Source organism: Cornus florida, unplaced genomic scaffold (assembly GCF_030987335.1).
Source record: "Cornus florida cultivar Cherokee Brave unplaced genomic scaffold, ASM3098733v1 CherokeeBrave_3.0.0_Hap2_Chr08, whole genome shotgun sequence".
NCBI lineage: Eukaryota > Viridiplantae > Streptophyta > Magnoliopsida > Cornales > Cornaceae > Cornus > Cornus florida.
This window is the reverse complement of record NW_026775578.1, coordinates 31519675-31538592: the sequence shown is the minus strand read 5'-3', so window position 1 is coordinate 31538592 and position 18918 is coordinate 31519675. Positions and strand designations below refer to the sequence as shown.

General features: G+C 34.8%; 2 protein-coding genes across 5 annotated transcripts; both read left to right on the top strand.

The window, feature by feature from the left end:
- The first annotated feature begins 520 nt into the window (after positions 1-520).
- LOC132271128 (phosphoglucan phosphatase DSP4, amyloplastic) lies at positions 521-12324 on the top strand. Of its 4 annotated transcripts, XM_059772413.1 has the most exons (14): positions 521-759; positions 852-921; positions 1102-1146; positions 2432-2534; positions 2948-3024; positions 3111-3187; positions 3507-3587; positions 4085-4217; positions 5248-5307; positions 6021-6077; positions 8326-8421; positions 9663-9722; positions 11396-11503; positions 12063-12324. In XM_059772413.1, the coding sequence occupies exons 1-14, from the start codon at positions 734-736 to the stop codon at positions 12192-12194; spliced, it is 1125 nt and encodes a 374-aa protein (XP_059628396.1). In that variant the 5' UTR covers positions 521-733; the 3' UTR covers positions 12195-12324. The 4 variants fall into 4 exon arrangements, with proteins under 4 accessions (XP_059628396.1, XP_059628392.1, XP_059628395.1 ...); XM_059772409.1 differs by lacking the exon at positions 8326-8421 and having other exon boundaries at positions 600-759; XM_059772412.1 differs by lacking the exons at positions 521-759; positions 2432-2534 and having other exon boundaries at positions 871-921.
- Positions 12325-12459: 135 nt separating this feature from the next.
- Positions 12460-18749, top strand: LOC132271127 (uncharacterized). The gene is made up of 5 exons (XM_059772408.1): positions 12460-12953; positions 13908-14078; positions 15206-16097; positions 18120-18292; positions 18420-18749. Exons 2-5 carry the CDS (start codon positions 13945-13947, stop codon positions 18526-18528), a joined length of 1308 nt encoding a protein of 435 aa, XP_059628391.1. The 5' UTR covers positions 12460-12953; positions 13908-13944; the 3' UTR covers positions 18529-18749.
- Positions 18750-18918: the final 169 nt, after the last annotated feature.

Genomic DNA, 18918 nt, shown 5'->3' with positions numbered 1-18918 from the left:
TAGGTTCAATAGTAGCCCAATTTGGATGGTTTAGTTTAGGGCCTACTTTAGGCCCGCCAAACTAAAACTGGCTAGTTCCTCTCCTAATTTTACCCTTGTTTTCAAAGTACTTAAATATCAACAAATCAAAATACCTTCATCCAAAACCCTACAAGTACTTACAATTTTTTCAAGGGTTAAAATCTCTCTGATTTATCGAGCATTTAGTTTTGAACTTAGATGTTATCAGGCAAGTCATCGTCATTCCAGAATTAGTCCAATCAATTTATCAAATCCGACTCATTCTGTCTTATAATGAAGTAAAGTTGGGATCGAATAGAATCAATATTTTTCTTAAATTTGTAGTAAAAATTTTAAATTATCAAACATCCATTTTTTTTTTAAAGTAAAAAAGCTGTAAATTATTTTCAAAAGATGAATCTATTGTTTACATAAAAGATGGTACATCCACACGAGGATTCAAGAAAATATTGGTGAAGATTGAATCACGATCACGTGCAAATCACGTGCTTTAATACTAGGGGAAAGGGTGGATGGCACTTCAGAGAATATCCCAAAAGGCGATCCCCTTTATATAGTATCACCATCGTGTGAATATATAAGGCCAGAAAAATCAATTCAATTCGAAGGTCCATACTGCTCCTCAAAGCTCGGCATTCTCTCTCTCTCTACACTTTCTGTCTCTACCAGAGACTCCAGATTCGTTCTTCCCTGTTCTTCCCAGTCACTTCAGATGAATTGCCTTCAATATCTTCCCAGGTCTGTTTGATTCTTTTGTTTTATTGATTTCTCAAAAATGTTGTGTGTTTGGGTGTATATATATATGTAAATGTTTTGGTTTCTGGTTTCAGATCCTCTGTTTTGCCTGTTCAGAGCTTCAAAAGCTACGCTTCGAGGCCTTCGTGTCATGTTCATATAGTGGTAACTCTCACTCTTACTCTTAACAAAAATGAGTTTCTGAAATTTCAAAATCATTCTTTTGTAAACGTTGATATATAATTATATATATATCTATATACACACACATATACATACACAGACACACACGCACATATATTGTTTGTGTAAACAGTTAAACGCAAATGCCTTGATTTAACGCAGGGTATGATGAATACCACTGATCAGCGTAGAAGTTTTGTGTTGAAGGTAACTTATGATTCTTCCAATTGAGAAATCTTTCTGTGTGGTTTTTGTTAATTATTAGTTTGGATTTACCATACATGTTCTATTATGTAAATTGTAATTCAATAATTACATTCAAAAAGTCTTTTTTTATTTTTTATTTTCCAATAGATGTGTTCTATAAATATCTTCGGTGACTTTGGGATATTTCGTTTTTTCTTTTTTGTCTTGTTCTGTTTATTTCCTTTTCCCATGACATGCCCGGTTCCTTTACCATCATTTATTTTGTGGCTCCACTTTTGATATGCCCATTTAATTATTATATGCTTTAGGAAAATGATTGATAGGCAGAAATAATTAGTGGAGGTGGGCTCACCGAGCCATTTCTGCCCATTTGATGCATTCATGTGGGACCCGTGTGGATCCCTTGAATGCATCATATGACCACAAATGGATGGTCTAGCAAGTTTGGGTTGTTATTTCTGCCTATATAGCATGGTTCTTTTAGAATTGTTGTGGGCTGTACAGATGCTGAAATCACAACAGCGAAGTAGTACTACTGGCTGTACCAGATATTGAGTTTATTCACCTTGATGTCCATTTCAGCCAGGTTGAAATGAAGATGTTAGCTTTTTGTCTTGATGCTTCATCTGCTCCAACTGATGAGCGGTTTCCACTGTTCTGATCTATTCAAGAACCATTTATTTTGTTATTATTACAACTTCATATAATGCACTAACATGTTAACTTATGAACGAGTAATGCAGCAGGGAACCACATAAAATGTTTGATTGGCCTAGACCTTCTAAGCGTCACTAGTGGAGTTTCCAGGCTGTTGCGCCCTAATTTTACTGCCTCACCCCAGAACCTACCCCTTCCCAGTGGGACCGTGTAATAGAACTTTTTTTCCCCCGTCAAATTCCGGATGAGTTTGAGGCCTCTGGCGCCTTTTTTGAATACTTTTTGTTGTGCCCCAGGTTCTATTTGCTTGGTTCCATAATCAATCCCAAATCCATCCATTTGAGGGAGGTCTCATATCAATTAATGCCATCTTTGAGCACATTTCAGTTGTGGTTAAACTAAGCAGAAAGTAAGCTTTCATGAGGGGCACATTTTATCCTACATGTAGACAAATCTAATGTTGTAGATACATATATTGGTAATTATGACTTATGACTAGGCCAAATATGGTAATTGATTTGGTAATCATCTGATATTTAAACAGTTAGTGTAACCTGTTAGTGATTATGCTGATAATTATTGATTTGAATTTTTTTATTTATTTGATCATTTTAACCTTTTCCGTTAGGCCATTTCTGGTTCTACATCCAGTACAGAAATGAATGATGCTGAAATTAAGGAGGAAAAATCCGAGACATATAGTACTAACATGACTGAAGCTATGGGCGCTGGTAAGTTCATTCGTAATGAAAGTTTAAGCATGTGAGGAATCTTAGGAGGCATTTGGGAGGAAAAGAGATGTCCTCTACCTATTGGAGGAAAAGATATTAGTCTGGGTAATCAAAACTTTTGCTAAATGATATGGGAACATTACTAAAAATTTATGCCTAGCACACAAACCCAACCTTATAATAAATTGGATTCTACCCAGCTCTTTTTATTCTTTTTGGTTGTGAGGACATTCTCTTTTTATAGGATGGTGTTTTCTGATTGCGGTCTGTAAACAACTTTATAGCAGGCCTATAAGCTGTCACGAAATTGCGATTGTTTGATTTAGTATACTTTCCAACATCCTCAAATATATTGCTTTGCTTGGTTTCTGTAATTGATCTAACCTTTTATTTGTAAATATATTTTGATACAGTCTTGACCTATAGGCATGAACTAGGAATGAACTTCAACTTCATTCGTCCAGACTTGATTGTAGGTTCGTGTCTACAGGTACTCATATTTTACTTTTAAATTTATGAACATTGTCTTTCCTTCCAGAATGATTTTCTAATTTCTGCTTTTACTCCAAATGGCAGACCCCGGATGACGTTGACAAACTTCGTGGTATTGGAGTGAAAACTATTTTTTGCTTGCAACAAGACCCAGATCTTGAGTATCCTAGACAATTTATCTATATTCTTCTTCACTGTATTTCATGATTCATAAATACTTGATTGTTCTTTTCTTACTTCTGATCAAAGGAGAGAAGATTTGTTATATTATATATGTATAGAGTGTAGGGTCGGGCTTACAATTAAAAATTAAATATAAATGGAGACATAGATTGAAAAAAAAAAAAAAATTTATGTCGCTGACCCCAACGAAGGCAAGGATGATGACGATGATGAAACTTTTTGAGTGTAAGATGCAGCATCTAACAAAATTGTTTCAGCATTGAGAGATGTTATTTTTAAGTCCTTAACTATATTCAGATATTTTGGGGTTGACATCACTGCCATACGCAAATATGCCACCATATATGATGACATTCAACACTTGCGTGCTGAAATAAGGTTAATGATGACAAAATAGTGATTGTTAAAGATGACCAACTTTCATTTTTGAGTTGTTGGTGGAAGTATATTTACTTTGGTAATCTTATGGTAGTGTGGTTGTTTAATTTGATTGCTTTCTACACCTGAATTTATTTCCTCCTGAACCCGGTTGGCATGAGAGACATTATTAGACATTTATGTCAATATGAGAATTACAGAATTTAACATTTTACCTGTGTTTGGCTCTATAATAGAGCGATAGGTGAGGGATTTTTAAGCTTTCTTATGTAGAGTTGCTTTATCAAAATACGAGGCTATGTTTATGTTAAGTAGTCAAACAGTTTCAGTTGAATGTTATCTATCCAGTTCATTTGAACTATTGTATTCTAAAGATGGCACAAACATCAATTCGCTAAATTATGATATGCCTGCTTTATGCCTGCATACATTCATATTCATGCACCCATAGTGTGATTATGTCACTTTATACAGAAAACTAATTTTAACTGTTGCAGAGACTTTGACTCATTCGATTTGCGGATGCGGCTTCCAGCTGTGGTGAGCAAACTGCACAAGGCTGTTAATCGAAATGGGGGAATAACTTATGTGCATTGTACGGCTGGAATGGGAAGAGCTCCTGCAGCTGCAGTATGCATCTTTCTGTCTCTGTATTCTGGCTCAAAACCTATAACAAATATAAATGTTGTTTTTCAGCTATAACATACTTTAGTGGTATCTCGGGGATCCTTTCCACTTTTTGCCTTTTATTCTGGTTTTACATGCTAATTTATTTTTCTAGTATCTGTGATTATTTAGTCATTATTACATGGTTTATTTTCTCCCTTGTACTCTCTAGTTGTGTGACTTTTCCTGGTTTTCAAGTGATTTCAAACTTCAGCGATTCAACTCAAGGTCATTGCAGGAAATTTTATTCAAATGATTGGATTTGATAAAACATAGGCACATGAAATATTCTTATAGCTACAACCTCAATCCAAATGCAAGCTAGTTTATTTTATGAGATTTTATTACATGAGAAAATTGTGATTCTTGAATTAAGTAAGAAGTAAAAAATAAAGAGAGAATAGAAAGGGGAAAACAGAGACTGCTGTGATGGCAGAAGAATTTGTTCAAGTCCATTTTTATCAGTTACATTGAAGTTTCCAGTTCTACACATTGGGGATGAACAGCAAAGGAAGTAGTTTGGCCTCTCAAGTTATATAATAAACTGGCAAACTAACAGAAGAAAGTTTAACTCTGGCAGAATCAATTATTCAGTTATGTACTAGTTCTCCAACCTTAAGTTTTTAGTGACAGACAGGAAAAGAAAATAGGTCAGCCTCTAATGAAATGACAATATTAGATTTATTTTAAGAACATTCTGTAGAATTTCTCATGCTTATGCACAAGAAGGAAGTTTTTCCACAGTGGAGGAGAAATCGTCCTTGCAAATCCATTAGACAAATAGAATGAATATGCAAGTGCATAGTAGAACAATAAAATGTCTTTGCCAATTGATGAAAATTCTAAATTGTTTTGATTTTAACAAATAATTATTATATCTTGTTACTGAAATCTTGAAATATGGTATTGCACAACTTGCCTTGCAAGTATATATTTATTGTTTGCTTGATAAACCTCTTATCAGTACAGTTCTGAGGATTTGTTTGAATTCCAGCTTACATACATGTTCTGGGTTCAAGGCTATAAACTCAACGAAGCCTGTGATTTGCTACTGGTAATTCTATATCTCGTTTATTTATTACAGCATAATATAACACATAAAAGTATTTCTTATTCTTTTTGAACAATACTGATTCGTAAATATATATGATAAATTGGTTGTTTGTAGATAAATTCGTAAATATATATGTAGATAAATTTTTAAATATAATATCTGAAACGGTGGCAAAAACTCTGTTATTGGTGATTCTGTGACGATATTGGTGTAAATTGATAAAAGTTCCTAGTAAATTAATAATTTTTTGTTGCCTGGATAGTTGACATATCTTGTAATGATGAGACAAAATCTTTAATATGGTAATTGGGATCCCATGGGAGACAAATCAGTTAATTTTTTTGATGAAGTGCTGGCATTATAATTACTTTTGCAAAACATTCTTCTCAATTTATCTATTTAGATTTGTGGTCAATCTTTTGAGGCCGTCCTAAACAAGTCCCTTTTTACTGGAAATTATGAGAAAGAGGAGTTTAATCTTCCAATATTTTTGGAGTGGCCAATGATTTCTTTCTTCTTTGATTGAGCGTAAGAATTATGATTACTTTTTGTTTAGGATTTTTTTTGGTTATATATCATATATGTGCTAGAAATTTGATGTCATTATTAAGAGTTATCGTTTCTGAAGAAGTCCATTTCTACTGGAAATTATGAGAGAGGAGCTAAGTCTTTAAATCTTTGAAGTCACTACATGCCTTTTCTTTTCTCTGCAGAGTAAGCGCTCATGCTTCCCAAAACTGGATGCTATAAAAAGTGCAACTGCTGATATTGTGAGTCATTTTTTTCCTTATCATGTTAGTAATATTACTTACTTGAGAAGCCTCAGAATTTTGTGTTCTGCATTGATTTATTCAATTTTCCGGTTGAGCGGCTCACATAAATGGATTTTGAGTCTTTTCAAGATGAGTGTTTTATATTGCTCCCTTATGATGTGTTACGACAAACGCAGCGAACCCAACAATCACGAAACACGACAAAAAAGTAAACATACCACACAATGAACACAAAGATTTATACGTGGTTCAGCAACGCCTACATCCATGGTGGAGATCCAGCGAATGTCTTCACTATGTATAAAATCGGAGATTACAAGTTTCATTGTTGAAATATTTTTACATATTTTTACAAGAATGATGCATAAAAAATCTGGCATTTGTCCCCTAAGAGTGTTATTTCAGATTCATAAGACAACCTATATAGCAGATATTTAATCTGTGTTTCTTGAAGAAGGGATAACTCTTTCAAAAGTGAGCATCTCATGCAAGAAAAGAATTTATTTTAACTGTCTACGCTGGAGTTGGTTGTGACTTCTTTGATTAGGAACTGATTTTACTTGAAGTATCCCAAGCTAATCCATTTTATAATTCTTATTTTTTTCTGTGTTTCTTAGGCAATGACTACCTTTTGCGGTGTTCAAGTGGCCACATTTCGTATGGATTAAGGATGTAGTGTTAACCGGCAAATATGAAGTAGCTTTTTAAGTGGCCACAAATTTTATTTGATTTTTTGGTGGTGCCTTGTTCACCATTTTAAAATTCTACATAAATTTGGTTCTATTTCGTCCACCATGATATTTGTTATGGTAACATTTGTAGGAATTTTATAGATTGTTCAACTTGGATAAAAAAGAAAAAAAAGAAAAAAAAGAAGAAGAATTAAGTAAAAGAGAATGGTAGAGATTCAAAGGTTCGGGTTTTTATATAGTAACCTAAATTGACTACTTCTCTTGAATAGATGGCACGGTGTCTTAATAGATATATGTTTTTAGGGCTATTAATTGGGTTGAGCCAGCCTGAAGCCCACCTGCTTGGCATGTGAATTTCAAGCTGTGCTTTGAACAAGGTCAGGTTTGGTTGAGCTCGGACCTGTCTTTTGGCCCAAAGTTGATTTCGGCCTGAGTTTGGGCAATGCTTGTTCAGCTTTTATGAAGGCTGATCCATCTTTCTAGGGAAAACTTGATAATTTACCTTATGGCAAAAAGGTTAAGTAGGTAAAGTCATCAATACTTGACTCAAATTTGGCTCTTTCAGTTCTTCTCATTTGCCCGTAGTCTGACAGTCAATAATGTGATACCCTCAGTAAAAAATGAACGAGGTTTTGGTCCCTAAGTTCTCCGTTCTCATTCTTATGGAATTTACTTATTTTCTTTCTTGTACAAGAAAAATGATTACTTTTGCTCTCCCTCTCTCAATTCATATGCCACAAACTAATAGATGATTTACTTATTTATAGATGGGGGGTTAAATCTCTTCCTTTCCTCCTCTATTTAGCCCTTGCCAAGTTCATTCTATTTTCCCCAAGAGGGCCACAAAGGTTATATACCACAGACAACATTTTAAGTGACTTTGTTTATTTTTTTTATTTATTTTTTCAATTAATAGACAATTTTAGATTTGTATTATTAATTTTGATTCAAAGATTATATTCAGGTGTTCCTTATGGTTATTGATCGTGGCCTTGTGGGTTATCTCTCTCTCTCTTCATTTTGATTTATTAGTTCTAGCATCTTCTTTATTCAACCTGCCCGAATTTGGCCTGTTATTATTATGAGGAAACAAGATGAGCTACAGAACAGTGGGACGCTGTGTTCAGGCTTGGGATAAAGGTTTTTGCATTTAGGATCACCCTATATGTTTTTTTCCCGAAAGTTCAAGCAAACACACACACCCATTATATATTATGTCTCCACTTGGGGAGGAGAGCTTATACCGTCTGGGCTAGTGCCCATTGGTATCAGCCCTATATGTTGTCTGCCCTGGTATGGTGTATATTTTAAACTATGTATGAGCTGCTTGCCCATTTTTTGTTGCTTTCCAGTTTTCTTCTTTCATGCTATGTTTAGATACTTCATACCTGTGTGGTTATCCTTCATGATGTAGTTTGTAGTACTATTTCTTAAGACAATATTTATGATGTAAAGATACTTTTCTTTTTACGTTTATTTTTTTAAATTGAAAATTCAAGAAGAGACTTAGAGCTGAATCATCACACTTGAACTAAATCTTTTCTTATATAAAGCTTACAGGCCTGAAAAAGAAGCTTGTCACTTTCACATGGAAAGATGGCAATTGTTCAACAGTGGAAATCTCTGGCCTTGATATTGGATGGGGTCCGGTAATGATTGAATTTAAAAATAATTTTCATGCTTTAGTTTAGCACACAATAGCTGTTCTCTGTTGCTTATATTACTTGAAGATGGATTCTGTTATGACTCTTGTTAACTGTTTATTGAACACAATGCAGTTTTGGTTGATTCATACATGATAATGCATTTAAACTAATTTGTAACTGAGAGATTTAGAAATAATCTTCCAATGATCAAGAAATGTAATCAACTGAAGTGATTTGTAAATGCTACTCCAACACACATTCAGTTTAATCAGGCTGATGCCTTGCAACTGGTAAATGTGCTCAAGATTCAAAATAGTTTTTTTATTCTTATTTTTTATATTTTTTTAGAAACTAGCTGCACATATGTATTCAACTTGTGTTTCAAATGACTTCCTAAGGTGCACTAGCATGATAACCATCTATGACTCCTTAAGTTGTTTCAATGACTAGGCATAACTATGATTAGAATTCTCTAGGTGCAAGTGCCTGTCAATATCTTGCTTTAGTCACAAGGCTCTGCAGGTCTGGATTCATCCACTTTCAACGTTTGTTCTTGATATCCAATATTTCCATGCACATCTTTTCTCCTATGAATAATATAATTCTAAGAGAATTTCTACCATGCTAGCAATCAAAAGATATCTCATCGGTATATCTTACTTTCATGAAGATTCCAATGGCATGGCTGATAATTACGTAGTTGCTGCATCTGCGGTGGAATAGGGTAAGTAACACTTGGTCTTAATGACAGCCAAGTCTACCCGCTATTAGCATTGGCAATTCATATTTGGCTCCACCCTAAAGCATTGGACCCTACAAATGAAAAGGAAAAATAAAATAAGACTATAACTGAAATGTTGAATCTAAATGCGGTAAAACCATCTAATCGACACTCTGTTAGAGTTGAACTGCTGATATCGGCATGATATTAATTTGTTCAGTTAATGTAAGAGCAGTGTATTTCTCTTTCATCAGCTGTATTGAATCTTTAATTGACTTATTGACATTTTTTTTTTCTTGGCATTTTGACTCCTTACTCTCCTGACAATGTCAACGATTGAATTTTTTAGTTTGACCTGGACTTATACATGTTCACTGGAATTAAAATGAAATCAAATGTGAAGGGTTCCCTATACTCATTAAAATTTTCTGTTCTCACATTGCCAACAATTGGTATATTATATAGTGCTTATTTTCTGACAGATGTATAATTCTTTTTCTTTCCTTTTTGTGACATTTCTCAGAGAATGCCTTTACAGTTTGATAAGGAACAAGGTTTGTGGATTCTTAAGAGGGAATTGCCTGTAAGTGTAATTCATTTCTCTAAAATTACCTGTGACTGCTTTCATTTTTGGTCCTAAGAAGGCAGAAATAGTCAAGTCCTCTCTTTTTGCATCTATGAATTTTCTTTTTTCTTTGAACTTCCTACTCTTAACTATTTCATTGCTCTCCATTTTTTGAAACTAGTGCACAACTTTAGCTCAACTGGCAGGGCCTTTGGGGGGTACTCCCCCTTAGGTCTCCGGTTCGGGACTCTCCAAAGGTGAGGCCTGGACTTAAAAATGATGCACATGGTTTGCCGGCGATTGCTTGCATTCGGAGTTTGCAAACCATTCTAGAGTCCAAAGTGGCTAGCGGGTGGGTTAATTATTTGTTAACAAAAAAAAAAAACTTGGGCATAGTTTTTTTTTTTTTTTGGGTAAAAACTAGGGCACAACTTTCATATGCAATAATCTTCATTTTTCATCTTAAGTTATATGGAAAATTGGAAATGGTCAAATGAGTGAAAGTTAAGCTGGGTAAAGCATCTAGACCTATATTTTGTAGGATGCTTGGCAGAGATCTATATTTTTCACAATCTTAGTGTTTTTTTTTTTTTAAATAACCTGGCATAATATGTACTTTCTACTGGATAGACTGCTATGGTGTGTGGCTTTTTCAACCTCGGGCAGAAATACATATCACCTGCTTTGTTTTTTGAAGTAGTGGAACCTTGGTGCTGTATGAGTTTTGCTGTATAAATTATTGTCACAAACAGAATTATTTGCTAATAAAGGGAGAATCTTTTTTTCCCAAAGATAAGGGTGGTAACTGGAGCCATAGTTGTCAATTCAGGATTCGTATCATCAATTGATAACTACATACGTGTCAAATCAGGATTCATATAAAATCATCAGTCATAAGGTATGTTGACAGTTTGGAAAAATGTATAGGAAATAACATGTATGCATGTAGGAACAAAAATTATGCTGTAAAAGTGATGGATATAGCCAGTGAAAATGAAGGAGATGGTAATATATAAGAATATATTCTGAGCACTCGGGAACATCATTGTGCCACCACCATAATCAGAATTCAGTATAAATACAATTTAACTGGATTCTAATATCACCACTATCATCCTCATCAATGTCACAAAATACTTACTAGTGGGATCATTCACTCTCTCTCTCATCAACAATTCTTTAGGGGGAAAACAATGGGGTGTAGGACTGCATAGGAAAAAATGGATCTTTTGAAGCCTTACTGGTAGATATCTTTTGAGAATGAGTTCTAGAAATCTCTGATACCACAAAGAAATACGAAAAAAGGGCTCTGTTTCTTATCGATCTGGTGGCTAAATAAATCAATTAAATTGCATTTGAATTGAGATTTTGATGCTATTTGGTGTTGTCATTTTATTTGCTTCTATTATGCCTATTGTTGATACTATCTGAATCACTTACTATGTAAATCGTATCAAATCTTATGTAAATCGTATCAAATCATACAATTCACATCGTTAATTATACAACTTTGACAGCTATGACCATAACATATTGAATTTATATTTTGGAGATGGTGCAATCTTGTTCATCCCACAAAAAGATATTGCAGAATGCTGCACTTCATAGTCCGGTTGCTAACAGTAAAAAATTACTGACAAGTATATCAACGCAAAAAAAGAGATTAAATTAGTTGCTCTTGTTTCTAACAGGTAGGACACTACGAGTACAAGTACATCGTGAATGGTGAATGGATGTGCAATAGACATGAACTTGTAACTTCTCCCAATAAAGATGGCCATGTCAACAACTATGTTGCAGTAAGTTTCAATTATCTCATATAAGAGCTATTACTGCCAGCTAACAAGTCAAACTTTTAGTCATTGTCTTCTTCAGTATTCCGTCTTACAAAATTGCTCACTGCTTTGCTCTTTCATTGAAGGGCTTTCTTGAAGTGTAGCCCGAATGAGAAAATGGGAATTCAGTTATTCCCTAGAGAAGAAAATTCTTTTTGACATAAATATAAAGGACTATTTTGATAATCAATCTAGCAAGAGAGAATTGATATTTTGAACTTCTCATCTGAGTGTACAATGAGATTTCGTCAGTTGATTGAAGGCAACTCCCAAAACCTTCAAGCTCTTTCTATCACCTCACTTTACTCTTATGGGGACTTGAATCCTCGACCGGGAGATACCACTGGTCTGCAACCCTTGGTTTTTCCCCACGAAGAAAGGGTTTTGAAGCCCGAGAGTTTTATTAGCACTATGTTGTATCAACCATTTTTAACCAAAATAATGTGCTTTTTCTTATGTTCATCAAATTGTTGCCGGTGATGTCTCTCTGTTACTTCTCTTGTTCACTCTATTACATGCACAGGTTTTGGAGGATGATCCAAATAGCATTAATGCAGTTCTGCGGGAGAGGTTGACGGGTGATGATCCTGCTCTGACAAAGGACGAACGGCTCAAAATAAGACAGTTCCTCGAAGGTTGTTCGGATGATGAATGAATTACAAGTGATACTACGTTGTATGTAAAATTACTAACGGTGTAATGATACCCAGTACCCACTTGTATCCTTCAAATGAATTTTATAGTTTTAATAAATAATAAAAGCACGGGTATACAAGCTTTATATATATTTGTTAGATTATATATGTTGTACTCATAGCTATATTTACTCACGTAAATTTATTAATCTCTTAAGATTTCATGCATACATATAAATCAATTCAATAAAATACATATAATATACCTTGCAAATGGTTCAGTCAGAGATGTTTGAAAATTTTCTCTTGTTTTTTATTTTTTATTTTTTGTGGTGAATTTGGAATAAAGACCAAATCTCTTGCTCACAGTTGAATATGACATTTATGAGCAATCTCATGGAATCAAATCGCTCCAACAATAAAATTTCCCTTCAGTTTCCAAAAGAAAAATAAAATAAAATTTAACTTGACGTTAGCTAAAATCTTGGCAGTGGAAGAATGGTTTAATTAGGTCCTACTTAAATGGGCTTAGTTGGGCCACAAAATGGGTACGTTCTCTAGGCTGGCCCAGTCCATGAGTACCCATGATAAACTAATGCCTTTGTCTTTTACCACTAGTTTTTGATATAATTACTATTTTCACCTCCCGCCTTATTAGAACCCCATTGGTGGATTGGAACACACCTCAGCTCGCGGCGACTGTCACTCTGTGTGTAGGGTTTCCGCTCTCGAAACTCTACTTTCTCTCTCTACTCCGTCTGTCTCTCTCTAGAATCCAGGTAACAATCTCCGTCTCGCTTTCAACGCTATGACCTACTTGCTAAATTTTATTTTTCATGTTTGCTAACCATTTCGTAAAATTTTTCAGTTCAATGTACTCTTCATTTTACTAGCCTTTGCCATAGTCTTTTCTTGCAGTTTTTTCGAATAGTTTTGGTTGAGTACTTCCATATCTAAATTACGTTATTCTGAATTTGCTCTGTTTGTTTGCCGAGAAAATGTGGACTAAAACACGCACACAAAAATTGAGGGCTTTAGATACTGTAGAGTGTAGAAGCCAAAATTCTAACTTCATTTTCCTTCCTATGTCCTCTTGGCAACTAAAGGTGTTTTGGGCTATTCTGATTTCTTCGTGGGGAAGTTGTTGCCACCAGAGTAGGTGGGAAGCACAAAAAAAATGCTTGTTATTTTCGTTTTTACTGAGTGAGGGTTTATTGGGCTGGAAGAAGTGCCTTAATTCATTTGGGGCAATTTGCTAAATGCAAGTTCATACCTTGAATTTTATCAACTATCGATCCTTAGTTGTCGTACCAGTGGCAGATTGGTTGAACATATAATGGCAACCCGTCGTACTGAGTTACTGGTACAAATTTATTGCACATATTATTGAATAAATTTTGAACATGATGCAGACTTTATCTAAAAGTAAAGGATATCAATAAATTATGATTGCAATAACCAAAATATTATTTTTTCAATGTTGGAACCCAGCTGGTAGTAGACTCGTATGAGCTTGAGTCCTTAGTTTTGTATCTCACCACCTGTGTGGTCAATGGGGAAACTGTAGATTTCTCAATTTCTACGGGCCTTAGATTATCTGAAATGAGAAAAAAATCTTGCTTTATCTCTCTCTTTAGACGGGACCGTCTTAGCTGTGGAAAAATATATTTTTTTAATTATTATTAATGAGAATCCATGTGGAAGCCTCTAATTTGTTACTGTGTTACATGAAGGTTTGTATTCTATGGGCTGGTAAACTTTGGTCACACCATGCATGCGATTAAGGGCGGTTGGGTTGGGCAAACGTTTGCCCTAGCTAAGCCTAATGATTCTGGAGGAAGGAAGTCAAGGATTCGGCGTTCGAAAGAGGAGAGGAAAGCAATGGTCGAGTCTTTTATAAAGAAGTAAGTGCATAAAGTTCCTCTTGTCTTTTAACTTGTTAAGTTCACACCTAGGCTTGATGTTTGAAGACAAACAATGAAGATTAGTGGCATTACTAACATCCTACCCGATTCTCTTTTCATTATTTTGTCCTCAGTTTGTGTGTGCAATCATTCTATTTATTTATTTTTATCTATCTTATGTGTTATCTGGTAATGTAGTTGAGCAGAATCTGACAAGGTAATTTGTCCTTTTGAACTCTTTCCGGATGCCTCAATCTACAAAATCAGCTTCTAGAACAATTATTACAATCTGCTGGATGAGCTTTTTAAAAAGTAAAGCAGGTTCTTATTGGAAATTTAGATTCATATACTTTGTGTACTACATATATATGCTGAATTTCTGATGAATATGTAAATATAAGCTTTAGCCATCTCTTTCGTTTTAAATTGAAAACCAAACATAAGTGAAATTATTTATTCAGTGTTGGTTCTTTCATAAATTTCGTTGATGGTTTTTGTTTTTGATTTAGCATTCTCAATAGTGTCCGTCTGTGATTAGGATTATATTATTTTTTTCTCCTTCCCCTTGGTTTTTCATGATCTTTTTGCATAAATGACCTATTTTCTGTCAGAGGGAAGTACTGTGATAACATATATACATCGTTGGGATTGATCCTTTAATTCAACTGGTATCATATTGAATTTGTTATGTAATGATTTGTATGATTATGGGAGGATTTAGTGTGGAGACATTGGCATATTAAATTTTGGGCCATTGTTTTGTGTGTTGGTAAAAGCTCGGTCTGCAATCTTTAGAGTGCTATTTATGGCATAAGGGCAGTCACTTTGTGGAAATGATGCCAGAGGTTAGATTTGTATGTAGTCCACCCTCTCAGTAATCTCGACCAACACTAGGTAATGGTTTTAGTAGTAGTTAATTGAAATTGCAATATCTATGCTCAGAATCTTCTTTGTTATGTCATATTCAAACTTATCTCAAAATCGATGGGTGAAATCTTTTTTTCCCATTTTAATCTCCTGATTTTTGTAAAGGTTGTTAAACTTTCAAGTTTTTATTTTATTTGACCAGTATTAATTGAAGCAACTATACCCAGCTTTGATTTACCACTTAATCAAACTGCTTGCAGATATCAGGAATCAAACAATGGGAATTTCCCATCACTTAATCTCACTCATAAGGAAGTTGGTGGGTCGTTCTACACAGTGAGGGAAATTGTCAGAGATGTAATCCAAGAAAACAGAGTGTTGGGTCCTGCCAAGTTAATTCCAGAAGAGCAGAACACTGATAATTTCTTGGAACAATATCCATTGGGAACAATTTCCACTGAATTTCAAGCTCGGTTGTCATCGTCAAATGAAATGCATATTCTACCATTTCATCATCAGAGTGCAAGTGAAAATTTGGTTGTAAATTCTAGTGCGCAGTCACGTGGACCTGGACATCAGAGATTTGATGATGGAAAAGTTATTAATGGGAGCAGTCAGGCAATTGAAAAAGACGAAAACAATGATGAAACAGTATTCATAGAGTCGCAAGATAGAAAAAGCTTGGACATAGAGGGAAATGTAGTAGAAGAACTAGAAGCTTCTAAAGCTAAAATAACGCGTATAGCGACAGATGTAGTAGTAGAGACATTTCCATTAGAGCCTGTTTCTAAGATAACTTGTGACTTGTATGGACAATCAAGTGAATTGAAGGAGTTAAATGAAACTTTGGAAGAAAAGGAAACTGAAAAGGTGAAACTAGAAGCAGAGAACGATGAACTGGAAAGAATGAACTTCCTGGCAGACTCTTCTGTTTTGGTGGATGAGAAAGCTGAGGTGAATCCTGCAGGTCCATTATTGGGAAGCAATTCTGGTTTAGTGGATGAGAAAGCAGTGGAAGAAGTTTCTGGTTTAGCGGATGAGAAAGCAGTTGAAGAACTTGGGGGCCTGTCACTGGAAAGTTCAAATGGCTCTTTAATTGAAGAAATTATTGTGCTTGACGAAAATGATGGTGCCTCGGCTGCTGGAAGTAAGGTGAGATTTTGTTTACTTGGTGCTTATGTGCATATGTATCCAAGGTTGTGCTGCTCTTATTTAGTTATTTTATTTATTTTTGGTTGGGAAAAATGGGTTCTTTTCTTCTTTTTGTTTCGGTTTTTTTTTTTTTTAGCCATGTGGGGGGGGGGGGGGGGGGGGGGGGGGGGGGGGGGGTGTTTGTTATTTTAGCTGCATGCAACACAAAATCTCACTCGATGTGCACTGTGGATCATGACTTTAAGACTGGTCTTGGTATTTGTAATCTCTAGCTTGACTAGGTATCAGAGATAGACTTGATATATGCTTAACAAATTTATATACGAAAGATTCAAAAAATTATTTAAAGAAATTAACTAATAATAAGGTAGTGGTAGCATTTAAGCAATACAGTATGCCAAACAATTTGACAACCGTAATAAGATTCAAAAGATCACCTTTGAACACCCGTGCTAGCATAATATATGTCAATAATTTTCATGAAAAATGATTAAGATAAATGATGATTTGATTTGTATGGCAAACAATTCGACACAATATTTTTCAAAGGTCACCATTGAACAACCATGATATAATTGCCATAAAAAATTATGATTAAAATGAATTGTTTTGCTTAAGAAATTTAGGCTCTTCAGAAATTTATTTATTTTTATTTGATTTTATGAAATACATAAATTACAAGAAATGGTGAATTGAAATAGTGTTGGTGACCAAGGGCCTTGTGGCCTAGTGGTATCTCCTCTGCCATCCAATGGACGGTGAGGGTTTGAGTCCCCAAAGGCCAAAGTGGGTGTGTGAGTGGTGTGACCATGTGAGTGCGTTTCTTGCCAATGAAAAAAAATAGTGTTAGTTTTAGACATTGACATTGTATCAACAGTGTGTGATAAAATTCAGTTTAAATGAATGAAGCTCTACTTTTCTGAGAAACTGTCAGAGTTTGGGAGATCCAGTGGTGGACTTTATTTTCAAATTGCCCATCAGTTTATGAGCCTTGGTCAATACCTGAAACCATGCTTCAGGCATTAATCTAGTTTTGAGGCTAAAATTCTATTAGGTGCCTTAGTTTGATGCTTCTTTGTTGCACATTTCTTTTGCCTGGAAGGTTGGCTTGTGCTATATGCATGTAAATGTTGTAATGCCCTAACCAAAATAGGGCATCTTCCTAAATGAAATTTCTGATTTTTCCACTCCATTTACATATTAAATTGGTATCTTATTTCCATTGTTTTTGTACATAAAGAATCCAAAAAAAAAAAAAAAAATGAAGAAGAACCTAGGGGGCACAATATACATGTGATGCATACACATAAAGAAGAAATTTAAAAGGATAAGCCAGACTATGAAATTAAACAACCAAGCCGAATTGGAGAGTGGAAAAAGAAAAGTTTGAACAGAAAAACAAAGTACACAACAGTCATTTATACAAATATGTATTTACTCTCTTCTTTTACGACCAGTTATGCAAAAATCTCAATAACCATTTTTTTTTAATAGCCCAAACGGACTACTGTACACATCAGAGAATCTCTTATTGTTTTCTAGCCTAAATCTTTAAATGTATCATTTGGATTCCACATCTAATTGTTCCTTTTTCTATTTTTGGAATCTTTAGTTGAAGTGTTGGCGTCTCATGCACAAGTAGAACCTAACACTCTTGACTGGCATTTTTATCATTTAAAACATTTGTTGCATATGCTTATATAAGGTATTCAAGTTTTGAATGTGCTTAGCACATAGGTCATAATGTGGTTAGCCAGTTCAAATTATATAATCTTGCAACCCTCCTTTACCTGGGTGATCTCAATGACTTTCCTTTTGCATCAAATATATATATATTTTCCCATCTTCGTTGGCTGGTCAAAATCCACTAGTTTATTCTTGCGCATTATTTGACACCTTTGTTTTGAATGGATCTAGTTAATCAGACAATGAACTGTAACGAAGGCGATACACGATGGTCCTGTTTTGTTGTTGCTTTTTCATATATGGGGTTTAATTTTGTATTGCTACTGTTTTTTGCAGTCTATGAATGCTCCAATCGTCAGCCATGCCAAGGATCTCAATAGCACCGGTACCAGCAGTTCTTGTGGGCAGTCAATTTCCAAAGAATCAATTGTGATTAAAAACAACCCTGATATTCAACATAGTGAGAGCTCCAAGGAAGGAAGCAACCCAACTTTAGACAGAATTAATCTGTAAGTATCTCTATGAACATATGAACCTAGAGACTTGCCACACAGGTTGATTTCAATAATTCACTCAATTCATCCTTTATACAGTTTTTTTAGCAATCAATAATTAAGCTTTTGCACCTTTGAGCAGTGAATCATGGGAAGGGACATCCGAGAAATCTGCCAGGCCAGAAACAAATCCTCTTTTGGCATTTTTTAAGTCGTTTGTTGCTGCATTTGTGAAGTTTTGGTCCGAATAAAGTCTATTGTTATATTTCCTTAAATTTATGTTTTTGATAGTGAAGATGAGAGCTGAACCTGTTGAAGTAGTGTTTTTTGTCATATCAGAAAATGTGGTTGCATCAATTTGATTCTTAATATCTCCTCCCATGTTCTTCTTCGAGCTATGTACTCATTCTTTATAGAGAAAAATATTTGTGTGTGGAATTTATGTCACACTTGTGGGATGGACTTTGTTTAATAGGTGTCTCATCACAACCTCTGTCCAATAGCTCAATAATTGAATCTTTTGGGGCATATAATTTGGTCAGACTGATCTTCGGCCCATAACTCTGGGCTTTTTAATGGTTAAGTCCATGGATCATCTCCATTTGATCTGAATGGGGTTAGTGAGGACTCAGCTTGTTCTC